Source organism: Tachypleus tridentatus, chromosome 1, assembly GCF_004210375.1.
Source record: "Tachypleus tridentatus isolate NWPU-2018 chromosome 1, ASM421037v1, whole genome shotgun sequence".
NCBI classification, from domain to species: Eukaryota; Metazoa; Arthropoda; class Merostomata; order Xiphosura; family Limulidae; genus Tachypleus; species Tachypleus tridentatus.
In genome coordinates, this window is record NC_134825.1 from 140,160,502 (window position 1) to 140,176,065 (window position 15,564).

The window sequence follows — 15,564 nt, forward strand, 5'->3', positions numbered from 1 at the left end:
TTTTCATGTTTCTGAAGTGCTGCAGTTAAATGATTTAAGTCGGTATAACCCTGCTGATTCCACACCCGCTTCTCCGTTGAAAATAACAAACACGGCCAACAAAAGAGCTTGGATCGAATTTTACATCCTGTTAGCCATTCAATGGTATCATATTGAGACTCTGAAAAGTGTCGAACATATTCATTTTTCTTATCTTTATGCGTAGATACCAGACTTGGAAGAGACGGCCTAGGCTTGCCTGCTTGAACAATTCTTAATTTGTCCGCATAATTTTTTGTGGAAAATGGAGAACGTAACAACTCATTAATATCATTTTCCATATTGATAACGGTTAATTTTTAAAAAGTTTATAACGTTCCACAATCGGCAGAAAAAAGGAAGGAACCTTCCTTCCAGACTTCTTTCCGTTATCAGCGAGACAGTGAGAATAAAGGACGAAGGCTGAAGAGAATCCAAGAAATAGGACAGAGAACAACAGACGGTACGCTCGACGAGTAGCACACTCTGATCCGTTTTTCGACCAATCATCTCCCTTCATTCTTTGTAGTCAGCTACGGGGAGAGGCACAGCGCAGCTGCAAGACTCTGCCCATCAAGGTGTTCAGCGTTCCTACAGCACGACTTGCGATGTATATTTTTTCTCAAAATTAGCAGAGTAATCTTTATTTAGAAGAGAAAGTCCGATATGAGGGCTATAATAAAACATAAGACTGTAATGTTATACTTGATTTTCTAAAAAAATTCAAGAAAGTATACTTACCTTTTGATGTACTCTTTCGCTACGTATTTAATTTTGTTGGCTGTGCGGCGCACAACTAGCACACCCGGAATATACGCGCCTGGTTCTATTGCTTATGTTGTAAAAGTACAGAAAATGGCCATTATTCCCTTCAAACTTTGCTTTTGTGACCCAGATAATGAAATTTAGAAATTAACTTATTTTCTATGTAAAAAAACTGGCAAATTTTCACTTACATAAAGTCTTAATAAAACAACATATGAATCAAGATTTACATGTATTTATAGTAAAGTTATACAAAAGTGAACAAAATTATTTAGAAGTGAGTAGTTTTTGAGATTTGCAACTGTAATGTAAATCACTTTCACATTTCAGACCCCAAATACAGTTTCCCATCATGTTTTTGTTATATGCTAACAAGGAAGTGACTCAACCTGTAAAACTGAATCATACTGCCAAGGGCCTTGCAAAAGGTAGGTGTGTAGACACATAACATGAAAGTTGGGATGTAGAACATGTGATCACGGTCAATTTAAAAGGGAGTAAGAAAATGATGAGGGGGGAGAAAAGCAGTTGATATAATATTGGAATCTAAGGCTGATTTTGTCAAAAGGGAGAAATCATGAATGATAAACCATACAAAGTAAGCATAGGAGATGTCCACAGATGATAACCACAACACAGGAGAAAATGCTCATCTCAGGGAAAGAAGGATTCTGAGGTGAACGTGAATACTGATATGAAGAGGTTGAGGTAAGAACAACTGATTACCAGATGCCAATCCCTGGCTGTCTTGAGGAAACAAATAGGCAGGAATTAAAACCCAGGAAGAATGAGACATATGTTCGATTGCCCAATGCCAGAGGAATTACTAAATCCCTGTCAACAAATATTGGTAGGTTACAGGGGCTTGAAGAGGAGACAAGGAAATAGGAAAATAAAAAAAATAGAGGGGGGGGGAAAAAAAAGCAAATGGGGCTCTGATGGAGACATACACCTACAATATTTGTAAGGGTGGAATGTTGGTGACACCTGAGGCCTGATAATTTGTGGGACAGTATCAAAGACAAAAACATCAAAAGAGGGACCTACTTAAAACCCTAAGGTAAATCAAGGGTAAATAAACCCAAGCCAATAGAGCACCATAACCTTAGATGCCCCAACAACAAAGAAACCACATATGTAAAACAAAGAGAGATATGCAATTTGGGAAATCCCCCCAAATAGGTAACATGAAACCGAAAAACTGCACATAGAGGACAACAATGAATGAGCCAATACAGCACACATATCAGAATTGATAAAATATTTGCAAGTACAGGCCTGTATTACAATACAGACTATACAACTGACAGGTCAATATATTTCTCACAATTTCAGAATTTCCAATCTAGTGCAAGTTATGCATTTTAGACAAAAATAAAACACAGAGATTGCTTCTTCTTAGAACTTCATATTTACGATACTTTGAGGATAATGTGGAACTATGAAGGACAAATGGATACTTTCAGTACCAGCCAACTCAGCAATCAAATGCCCACTTGCTAATATATGCATTTATCAGTTGATGTTCAACACTGTAAATCTGAATGTCTTTGTAGAAGTTATTCAGTTATGCTTACTTAAAACTTTGTTTACAGTATTTTGATATTTACAGAAATTTTTTTACCAATATTTTTATAATGTTTACTGCAATTACAAATGTGAAAAAGTTTCTCTATTAATGCACTAGTTATTTCTATTCTTGCATTTATCATTACTTTTAATTGACTGTTTTAAAGTGTTAAATCAAGCACAAGTGTGCTATTTTGATCATTTGCATGTAAACACAAATTTACAATGCATGAACTGATTTAAATGCCCCCATATTGCTCATGATTGGTTTGATTACCTCTTTTCAAGAGACCTTTATATGTTAAGTGCAATGATTCTTTAATACTATTCACTTTATGAAATGATTAGGTAAAACATTTACAATTAATAGAGATGTATCTAATTTCCTTATGGAATAAAATGATGAACTGTATTCATTGTACTTCTTTGAATAAAGTGGACAGGAGTATTCTTTTCATAGGGAAGGCCTCTGAATAAACTAAATTCCTACCCAATGTAGCAGATTTGAGGATTTTATTTTTAAAGGTATGAAAATGTTAGGTATTCTTAAAACTGCAACAATTTATACACACTTGTGAACTTGGAAACCAAAATATTGGGATACAACCAGATATTATATATAAATATAACACTTAACACTAGCTCATGAAAATAGCCTTATTATAAGAGATGTATACACATTCTCTCACATTGCTGTTTATTTATAATATAAGAACATGCAACTACTAAACACTGGCTAAGGAAACCAACATATTATTATTCCAAAAATAATACTCTGTTTTCAATTTTTAATACCTTATTGAAAGAATAAGGTTTATCTTATACTAACTCTTAACCCATCATAGGGATCCTTTTATTATTTTTATTTTCCTTATCATGTATCCAAAACAACTGACACTAAAAAACACACAGTGTCAAATTTTTCAGCTTTTCCATACTATTTACTTATTCATTATCTTACAGTAATAATAAAATCCTATATCTAATATCCATGTACCGACCACTGTAATATTGTATTATTTATACATTTATTTATTTATCACACGTAAGGCCATAAAGTTTGTATAGTTTTTGTTAATAACTTTTAAGTTAATTAGAAAAAGATAAAAACATTCATTTTACTTGAATACAACAAATATTTATCTTCAGCCACATCAATTGACTTACCTGTGTTCAATATTGGAGAGAAAATTACTAAACTACTTCAGAATGCTTGATTAATGAAAGAAAGAAACACATTACTTGCATCAGGAAGTGAAGCTTCTGTGATTCCTTTTGCACCTGGTAAGGAAAGTTTGTTCTGTGATTCCTTTTGATAAAGTGATCTCATTTCTGGCCAACTTGAGGGTTCCACAAGCTCATCTTAAAATAAAAATATCAAAAAATGAAAAAATAACAGGTCGTATAATACCAAGGTTTTGCCAATTGTTTACTGTAAAAGGAATTGTAAATAACTAAGGTATTCAAGTGTTGCTAATGTTTTACTGACTCCAGAAAAATATCATAGAAAATAATACCAACATTACCAGAAAGATTCTAGCCAATAATTTTAACTTATCCATAGATAGGTAAGAAATATGATTTACACACAGAGTACTTTAGTTTGTTTTGAATTTCACTCACTATATACAAAGGCTATCTATGTTAGCTGTCCATAATTTTGAAGATACAGACTATAAGGGAGGCAACTAGTCAACATCACTCACCACCAACTCTTGGACTACTGTTTTATCACTGAATAGTGGGATTAACCACATCAACAGCTAAAATTATGGGCAGATTCAGTGTAAGAGGGATTTAAGCCTGAGATTCCACAGGTTGTGAGTTAAGAGCTCTAACTACCAGGTTATGTCAGATCCATACAAAGTGAAATTTTCGAATAGATTTAATACCAATAAACATCATGACACCAATATCAGGTGTCAAATTAAATATATTTGAAAAAATAAAATTACATGTTATTTCCTAAAAAAACTGAAAACTGTCACAATCCTTGAAATTGGACTCTGTATAGCTTTGGGAACTCAAAAAAGTTCTCACTACTTAACAGAAAAAAAAGTGACAGTTATAAAAACCACCACAAATTATGAACAAAGTTGGTAAAGAGACAACACCAAAACTCTCCTACAAGTGGAAGATTAAACTTTTACTAGAATTTCAATACAGCCTCCTACTAACTTTATATTCTACATTAAGAAAGAAATCACACACAATTATTCTAATCTTTCATAAAGTAATGAAGCAATAATGCACACATTTTCAGAAGACCATCTTCTTTCCTCAGAATTAGAGGAAAGCTTACTTTTGTTAAAATGCTAGGTTTAATGGACTTCCTATTTTGTGACCCAATTTACATTAAATTTTTTTAACTAACATGAAAGTATTTATTTACAGAATGCCAAAAAAAAAGTATAAAATATTTCTATAAAATTGAAAATTTTGACAAAATTCCAAGACAAATCATTCAGATAAAACAGCATTATTATAACTGTAATTATCTGCAATTTCTCAATCATCACAATTCTACTCACTTAGACATTTCTGCTTCTTTTTCAGTAGGCCAATTTCAGTACCTAAAAATTAACCCCTGGTAACACCTTAAGGCATGATGACAACACTATGCAACACAAATTTTGTTCTGGATAGTATGTGTTATTTCTTAATTGCTTATGTTGTAAAAGTACAGAAAATGACCATTATTCCCTTCAAACTTTGCTTTTGTGACCTGGATAATGAAATTTAGAAATTAACCTATTTTCTATATAAAAACTGGCAAATTTGCACATTTTCATTTACATAAGGTCTGAATAAAACAACATATGAATCAAGATTTACATGTATTTATATTAAAGTTTTACAAAAATGTTTAGAAGTGAGTAGTTTTTCGAGATTTGCAACTGTAATGTAAATTACTTTCACATATCTGTCCCCAAATATAGTCTCCCATCACGTTTTTGTTATATGCTCCCAGTTCACAAAAGCAAAGTTTGAATGGAAAAATAGGTCTTTTCCATTTACTATAGGCATAAGCAACTGGGAAATAACACTTTCTGCCCAGGAACAAGATAAAGTAAAAATTTTCTTACATAATGCAGTTAAGATTGCCAGTTGTGAGTCCCAAGGAAACTGTTAAAGCCTTCTGACGAGAAAGAGAAGTAGGCAAGGTTCATGGTAAAATATTAAAGCCTTCTGACTAGAAAGAGAAGCAGTCATGTTTCATAGTAAAATGTTAAAGCCTGCTGACTAGAAAGAGAAGCAGCCATAATTCATGATAAACTGTTAAATCCTGCTGACTAGAAAAAGAAGCAGGCATGGTTCACGGTAAAATATTAAAGCCTACTGAATATAAAAAGAAACAGTCATGGTTCATGGTAAAATGTTAAAGCATACTTTTTAAAAACAGGACAGTTAATAAGCAGAAACAGCTGTAAGTCTAATATCTCCCACCAAGACAGCAAACAGTTGGTACTAAGAACTTTTGTTATTCAAAAATGATTTTAAAACAAAATAATATAGTTTTAATACCAACTATAAAGTCAGGTATAGTTTGTTACATTTCTATTAATTTATATTTTAGTCACCTTACTTAACATAAAAATGTTTTATTTTTAAACAAATTTTTGGATAACTATAATCTTTTTCTTCTACTAAAACATAATGTGCCTTTTTGTTAATGTAAAAGGATTTTGTTCTTGTTAGTTGAGCACTGTAATCTGCAAGAGGCAATGGAAAACCACTGCAGTTCTTGCCCATAATAATCATGGCACAACACAGGAATAAATGATCAGTAAAGAGCATAAATTGGGTCTCAAGCAACATCACAGAAATGTGGTTTTATAGAGCAATGCTATACATTCTGTAGAGATACCTTATAACCAATGACAAAGCACTGAAAATGGCAGACACATAGAGAAACCTGATTATAGCCATCAGAGTAAGACAACTGAGTTTACTAGAACATATGATGAGAAAGGAAGAACTAGAAAATATGGCAATTACTGGAAAAATAGATAAATAAAAACAAAAGGAAAATATCATCTGTGAGAGTTTTAAAACTATTTGTTCAAGATGACTACAGAACTACTAATTTCACAACCTTTAAGTTGCTATGACAATATAATGCAAGTAAACATTAAAACAGAGAAAATGAAATCTACCTGCCTGACCAGAAAAATTAGTTAATGAGTCATACAACCCACCAGAATCATACGAGTTTTTAAATAAAATGTTGATTTGACTATCCCATTCTGACAGTCACTGGACTTATTATTAAATATATTATACATCACTAGGCTTATTAGAAAAACTTATTTCAACTCTGTATACATCCATTGAGCTTATTAGAAAAACTTATGTTAACTATGTATACATTACTGGGCTTATTAGATAAACTTATATTAACTCTGTATACATCACTGAGGTTATTAGAAAAACTTACATTAACTCTTTATACATCACCGGGCTTATTAGAAAAACTTACATTAACTCTGTATACATCACTGGGCTTATTAGAAAAACTTACATTAACTCTGTGTACATCACTGGGCTTATTAGAAAAACTTACATTAACTCTGTGTACATCACTGGACTTATTAGAAAAAACTTATGTTAATTCTCTGTGTACATCATTGGGCTTATTATAAAATGTACGTTGACTCTGTACACATCATAGGGCTTGTTATGAAAATATATGTTACCTTTCTGTACACATTACTGAGCTTATGATAAAATCATATGTTAGCTCTGACTACATTACTTGGCTTATCTGTTGTATTATAAAAATACAATTTTTTTAATAAAGTATTTCCATCAATGATTTTCTGTGATTTCAAAACCCTTTACTAAGTTAATCTGAGGTAAAGGTAATTTTCATGATTAAAATATTTCTTTACATCTTATGTATTTTATATTTCACTAGCATAATCACTAGAACTTCCTAAGTGAATATCAACATTTTGTTTGGTAAAATTTGTTTTATATGTTATATAACACTAACTATAGTGAAATCAAAAATATATGGAAGGAAAAAAAACTGAAAAATTAGAAATAAAATTGAGAATATCTTTTTTCTAACAATAACACAGTTTCAGAGATGCCAGCCATTACGATATTAGTGTATACATCACGACTATATGCTCATACAGACAAATATTACGACTTGTTGCAATTCCCAAATTATTATATATTATATAGGTCTATACAATAAAGTAATAAATTGTTCCCCCAGGGTTTGAAAGAGGTGAAAAGAAAATTTCTAGTGAGATACAAATAAATTTTGATAATAAATAGATATAGTCCAAATGGCTACTTGCAATAATCATGTTTGTGCTTGAAATAATAAAAACTATTTGTATCTCCGACGTCTACCAATAGCTTGAGTGCGGTGCTTCTCCATACTGTCTACATGGGGTAATCCATAGTTATGTCATCACTGCTTGTCAGACAATCAGTGCTCACGTAGATGGGTGTTTCTCGTTTTCTAAGCAGCATAGAAACACCAATGTGATCATTCACAAGATGGAAAAAAAAGAGGCCTCGTTCACCAGATTGTCTTGTTTCTGGCAAATCTAAAATGACTAAAACTGTGAATCAAAAATTTAGGAAAGAGTATAGTGCAAAATATCTGGTCATTGCATCAAAAGTCAGTGACAGTCATGTGTTTTGTACAGTTTGTCACATCGATTTTTCTGTGGCGCATGATGGGATAAACGATTGTTTCAGACATACAAAATCAGCATTTCACCAACAAAAGGCTGAGGCAAAGACAAAAATGATGCAGATAACGACATTTATGGGTAAGAACTTAGAATATGAAACCATAAATGCAGAAGTGATGTTCACACAATTTGTCATTGATCGCAATTTACTCCAAGCTGTAGCCAATGATGCAGGACATATATTCAGAAAAATGTTCCCAGACTCTGATATAGCAAAAAAATATGGCTGTGCTAGAACCAAAACTACAGCCATTGTACAAATGTTGGGTTGCAAAGATGTCAAAATGATTTCAAGCATACTTACTAACAGTGTTTACAGTTTAGCCACAGATGGATCCATAGACATGGATGACTCAAAACTGTATCTAGTGGCTGTACGATATCTTGACCCTTTGCTTGAAAAAATTGTTTGTTCTCTTTTGACAATGGTGGAATGGAAAGAAGCTTCAACGGGAGAGAATATTTTCAAACTTTTGGACCACAAACTGACAAAGAGGAAAATTCCATGGGAAAACTGTCTTAGTTTTATTTCAGACAATGCCTCAGTTACGTCTGGTATAGGTAACGGTGTGATGGGACACATCTCAAGACAATAGCCTAGCATTTACTTCATGGACTGTGCCTGTCACCTCATGAATGTTGCTGCCCAGAAAGCTTCCAGAGAACTCTACTATTTTCTGGATACAAATGCTAGCAGAAAACAACATTTCAAAGAGTTTCAAGGATTGTATGACAAAGAAACAAGAAAAATTCCACAACTTGTTAACACAAGATGGCTATCATTTGGGGTGTGCCTCAACAAAATATTGGACATGTGGAAGCCATTGAAGAAGTATTTTCACTGTGAAGAGGAAAAACTAGATTCAAAAGGATCTAAACGTGCAGCTCAGTCAGGCAGCAAGACTTTAACAGTCAGGATATCCTCTCAGCTACTCAGGGACACAGTCAAGACACCCTCCTAGCCACACATGAACACACTCAAGATATCCTCTTAGCCACACAGGGACACAAGACAACAGTCTCCAAAAGCAGACAAAGAAACATTTGATATAGCTCAATATATGTTTAGGCAGTCTGACCTTGAACTAAAGAAGAGACAATCATTGAAAAAAGAGAAGAAAACAAAAGCTAGCAAGGAAGTAACCAAGAAAAGTTATGCACACAGAAAGTTAGATAAGTTAACAGGTTTCATGGACAACAAAATAAACTTGTTATTTTGTCTTTTTCTTCAGTCTGCAATTCCTCTATCTGAGCAAGACAATTTTATATTGCAAAGAGAAAACCTTGCATACACATTATGCATAGAACTCTGATTACACAAGTTTAAAATATACTTGTCAGATACATCAAGTCAGAATATCTTGAAGGCAACATCACTGAATTTGACTACAACAATGAATCCTTACACAAATCTGATGAGGCAGTTTCTATTGGAAATGCTGCCAAGGATTACATTGTTAAATATGAAAAGAACCTGGACCTGATCAGCTTCTACACCAGTGTCAAGAAATATAATTTTGCAGCTACAAATTAAATGATGAAACATTTCACTCCAAATGATGAACTTCTGATTCACACAGTGGTTGCTGATCCAAAACTGAAAGTTAGCAAAGATTTCTCTTTTCTATGCTTCTTCACAGACAGGTATCCTGTCCTTGTCAATACACATGAGCATGACACTATTGGCAAGTTGGAAGGGCAATATTTGAACTAGTAAATTAAAACTTTCTCAGAAACTGTCCTTCAGTTGAATGTTGACAAGTTTTGGGTTCAGCTTTCTACAGTTAAGGATGGAAATGGCAACCAGAAGTATGACATTCTGTGTAGGGTTATGCTTGGAATTCTTACAATCTTCCATTATAATACTAAGAGTGAAAGGATGAAAGGATATTTAGTTTAGTGACTAAAAACAAAAGCAAGTTCAGACCAAACTTCAGCACCTCAGTTTTGAGCAGTACTATAACACACAAAATGTGTATGCAGTCAAATGGACAATGTTGTTATAACTCCCAACGATCCAGATACATTCTCATGAAAGCAAAGGCTGCAACAGCTGCAAAACTATTACAATAAGTGTTATAAACATGATATAAACTAGTCCTTACACAAAGGTTTTTTCTGCTTACTGTTGGTGCATGTTCAATGTTGTTTTACCAGTATGTTTGTTACTCTGAACTAAATAAAAGACATAATTTCAAAATAATTTTTTTTAAATTTATTTATTCAATACACAAAACAGTCATAAATGAGCAATTTATAGCAGTAATAAATAATAATAGTTATAATAATAAACAGCTTAGAGACATTGATCAGAAGTAGTAGCCACAAATGATAAAGGGCTCTGTCTACAATCAGTGATGTCGAGAAACCCACTTGTTGAGAAATTTATATGCAAAAACGGCTCGTTTGGGTTGAGAAAATATTTTACATAGAAGAGCGAACAACGACGATGACCGAAGAAGGTCAAAACATTGTTCGCTCTTCTATGTAAAATATTTTCTCAACCCAAACGAGCCGTTTTTGCATATAAATCTGTCTACAATCATTACGCTCAGTCATTTGAAATAGTTGGCATCTCTGCAGTTTGCAACAGAGAATTACATTTATTTATTCTAACAGCCTCAACTGATGGCTATCTAAATAAAATAAGTTTACAGTCTTCAAAACAAAAGTTAATACTATGGGCTAAAGCAGCTGTTGATTGATAATTATTGAGCTTAGAACTTCCTAAAAAGGAAGCTAGCCAGCACTTTGATAAACTATCAATAACAAGAATATGAGTATAGATACAAAAAAAGAGGCTGATGATTTACCATCTCCATCTGTGACCAATGGATAAGCAGATTGGTTTTTGTTGTTAGCTAACTGCACATGATCATAAAAGAATTAACCAATTAAGTATCAAAACTACTTGCAAGTAGTTGTGCATGCTATTTGACAGATCGCGAGGATACTAAGGAAAAATTGAATAAAACCTCATGTAACCATCCAAAAAGTCAGTTCTCTCTTATATAAAATAAGTTGTTTCCAGACTAGGTATCGATCAATTCTTCTACTTCAACATGACTACTGCAATCCTGAGATAATCGACTGTTTCTTGCCTGAACTTCTTGTAAGTATTTTAATGCCATTATCCCTAAATGTCAGTTATCATATTAAAGTACTATAGAGTTAAGTAACTGTTTAGTAAGTGTTAATTGAAGTAAAATAATTTAATCTATTTGAAAAAATGTATGTTGAATGTTAGCTTTAAGTATATGAAAAACTTAATAAAACAAGTATTCATGGAATTTCAGTCTCAGACTTGTTTGCTTTAACTGTAAAGCCTCAAGTTAGTGCCTGTGTGCTCCATTAACCCATTGCATCCTCACTTAAAATAAATAAGTGTAAAGGTAGTATTAGTCAAAGATCCAACAGCTAAGCTGAACCACCACTTGCCAGAGAGTGGGATCTGGTGAAAACAAGATATAAGGTGCTTATGTATAGTACCAAGATAGAGGGAACACATTGTCATAGGTGGAAATATTTGCAAATTCAATACTGCCACAAGGATTTAAGTGGGGTATAAAAGACTAGATGGAGCATGCATGACCAATGCTTACATAAGCAAAGCCAATGACAAAAAATTACTATAGTCTCAGCAGATGGTAAGTCTATTTTGGAAAGCGACTTAATTAGCTCAAATAAAATCAAAGTGTGGGTGGAGGATGTTGATAAAGATGGTCATCAGATAAAATAAAGTAAACTTACAATCTTCAAAACTAAAGGAGATTTAATTAGCTGTAATAAAATCAAAGTCAGCATGGAGATTGCTATTACTGGTAGCCATCAGATAAAATAGAGTAAGCTTACAATCTTCAAAACAAGAGTAGGCTTTGTTAGCTCAAATAACGTAATTAGCATGGAGATTGTTATTATTAATGGTTATCAGATGGTTTTGTTAGTACTTACAAAATTCTTTATTACAACACTACAGGGTTACTAAAAATATTACAAACTGTAGTTGATATCTTATATTAATCAGTACAGTTACTAAACTTCCATAGCAGAAGGTGAATTTAATTAACTGTGCATGCAGAAAAACATGAGCAACAATCTTACCAAAAGATGCAAATACTCTTTTCATTTTTCTGGGTAAAGATGCTGAATTGAATAATCTAGTTTGCTCCCAATTTTGAAGCACTACAGAGTGAATGGTATTAAGGTCATTATCTGGTGGATTTTCTGTTTGACAAACTTCCTTCTCATTATCTGAAATTATAAAAATCAAATTCAACAGAATTTTAAGTTTTAAGTTCGAAAGAAATTCTTTAATTTCTTCCTATTTTCAATACTAATACATTACTTATGAAAATATTAAAAAACAAAAAACTCTAAAAATGTAATTTAATGGGATTTTTAGACTTCATATCATTACTAATTTGAGCTCTTAAGACACTAACAGGATAATGAATCACACCTCAAACCTGTATGAAGCAATGTCATGACAAGCAAGATGATGTTACCAAAAGAAAAACTCTCTCCTGAAAGCCACTGTAAAGAAATTGGGCATATGTTCTAGTACTGCTAATAAAATAATAAATAAGGATTTAAAACTGATGAAGGTTCAGAATCTAAATATTTAGAATCTTCTAGCCATACCTCAAAATCAAAACCTATTTTATAAGAAAGATGCTGAAGAAACTGGAATCACAGAAACTTTATTTGGCCACGTATCTGCCAAGTCTACACATTTGATTGACTGAAATTTAGTCTTGGAAGATAAACTTCATATTGTGGAAAATGTTTGAAAATCCTGCCTAGATCCATGATCTAAAATTATACTTATGAACCTTTGCAGATGCATGTGTCAGTAAAACTACAGTGTTAATTTAAACAGTGCATAATCATGGACGTCTGTTGACACTTCAATGGAACTATAGCATCAGTCAACAGGAAATAATCAATGATGAAACAAGTATCTAGTGGACAGCATAGGAGTTGGAATGCTGTTCTTATGTAATTCGATCTACCCTCAGTAATGTATAATGTGGTGAAAATAGAAAAATTTACATCACTCTGTCTTACAAACAATAATTGAAAGTGATAGGTTTTTCTATCTATACATAACAAGCCTTTCCTTAGGGTCAATGAATACAAACCTGCCTCAGGAAAAGAAAATATGTCTACACTTTTTATCTTTTGCTAAACAGAAAGAGCATGGTATGATATCTGTAAATGCTGATACTTTTAATAATTTCAAATGGCACAGTGTGAGTAGTCACATCATGGCCACACATACAATCTAAGTGGAGATAAACTTCACAAAGAGAGTAGGTGAAACATCTGGCTGAAGACAAACATGAAACTAAGGAAAGCTAAGAAACATTACAGAAAGTATAGGTAGAGCATTCAGCAATGGACAAGTGGGATCTAGATATGCAAACTTTACAAACATTGTAAATAGAGGATCTTATCAAGCTAAGCCTAGCTCTGACCAAACTGGATCGAGCCATGACCAAGCACTATCTAGTTGTAGTCAATAATGGAAAGGTAAAAAAAATTTAAATAAACTTCACATACAAGACCTAATCATAGCAAGCTAAACCTAACTGTAGCCAAACTGGATCTAGTTGTGGGTTAAACATGCTAATGAAGAAAGTCTAAGAAACTTTACAAAGAGTATAGGTACAAATCCAGCTGAAAAGCAGACAGCCATTTGTTAATGGACTAAATTTGCTGTGAAATTTTTTTTATATAATTTATTATTTAGATATAATTTATACAAGACTTTTCATTAACTCTCTCAATATAGGTTCATTCAATTTGGCTGATCATGTGACGTATCTGTAACTATTTCAATCCTTTCTAGATTTAATACTTCTAACTTTCAATATAGTATGTTTATCTTCACAAAATTTATCAGTCTTTCAGTTACCATTATAAGTCTTTTACATACATAATTTTTACTGGAGCATTTTCAATAAACTAAACATTTGCCCATGAATATATTGAGTATTTATTTATAACAGTCCATGTGCAAAGTAATTTTCATTTTAAGATTAGAAATACTTTCTCTCTATCTAAAAATTTCAAATTTCCTTTAAATAACTCCTAAAACCTTCTAAACACATTTCATATGATTGTTCAGTAAAACTTTATATTTTATTTTCTTTAATTTGGCAAAATGAACCTGGTAATTCAAATGACTTTGTAACCACACCCAGAAAAAAGATATCAAAATTAATCCACATTTGCCTTTCAAAAATGACTTCAAACACTAACACAAAACTGCATTTACTTATGCTAAATATTATTAAGTTTGTAATTTGAAATAAATTTAAATTATGCTTTTTCTATGCTAGAATAACTACAAATTACAACATAAAAATACAATTGTTTAGTCTAAGTAGTTTAAGTCTCATGATACTATATATTTCTTATTTTTTTATTATATTGACCATCCAATTGTGCCTGGCTATCATTACATAACTTGCAGTGATGTGGTGCATATTTACTCATGTTACCATATCCAATAATATAAAACTGACCTTTAGTCTTTACAAAGTGACCCTATTTTGGCTGTTGTTTAGTGAACTAGTATTTTGTAATATATTGTCACATATGAATTATTATACTTTAAATATGTACATGGATTATTATTATCTAGAAATAAGAATAAAGCAACAATTATCTCTTGTAGCTATGAAGTTGATTGTTGCTAGGCCTTTTAAAATTTTGCACATAGAGAATATGAAACAAAATACTCTTTTTAGGTTTAATATATACAGATGAATAACCAAAAAATCATAAATTATATACAAATATTGGTAATTTGAGTTCCTAATTTATACAAAACTATTGACTTAGTATTTTTACATCACCTACATTCAATTTTAACACTCCTACGAAAAGTGGGGCCTAATAGGCCCCAGAGCAGCTTGAAAGGTTATTAGTATTAGGCTAATAATTTTGTATTTAAATGAAATTGCCATTTAAATCCATTAATGAATGGATTAACGAGATTCCCACTGTCCCTATCTACTATCTAGCGAAACCACAGCCAGGGGAACGGGCTTGGAGAAATCAGGACTAGAAACGTCTTTTCGTAGGAGTGTTAAACAATGTTGCATCCAACATATCATGACTCATAAATATCAATATTTAGACATGTTCTTTTAATATTTATTTTAAGCTAATAAGTTTACTCATAAAATATCAAAGTTTGAATTATAATTTACAGTTTGACATCAGACTTATTCACATAAATTCATAAAATAGTAGTTCAATAAAATTTTGAATAGAAGTCAACAAATGTGATGATGTGGCCTTTGACCCTTGGCCCATCATGAAACGGTTGATAAAAGTTTGAATATAAGATGCTCAAAGTTTGTCTTGGATGCCCAGGGTGAAAGGATTAAATGCTACTTCAGTTTTTCACAACATGAGCACTTGATAGTAGTTTATGTTAATCTCTCTCCTCGTGGTTAGTGTAGAAGGTACATTTTTGATGATT

General features: G+C 32.3%; 1 protein-coding gene across 2 annotated transcripts in view; it reads right to left on the reverse strand.

The window, feature by feature from the left end:
* Window positions 1-15,564, reverse strand: part of LOC143225641 (mdm2-binding protein-like) — a 134,990-nt gene that overhangs the window by 56,038 nt on the left and 63,388 nt on the right. For both annotated transcript variants that reach the window (XM_076455432.1, XM_076455439.1), the window contains exons 12-13: window positions 12,171-12,320; window positions 3,595-3,714 (exon numbers count right to left, since the gene is read on the reverse strand). In XM_076455432.1, coding sequence (XP_076311547.1) covers window positions 3,595-3,714; window positions 12,171-12,320 — 270 coding nt within the window. The remainder of the gene's footprint in view (window positions 1-3,594; window positions 3,715-12,170; window positions 12,321-15,564) is intronic.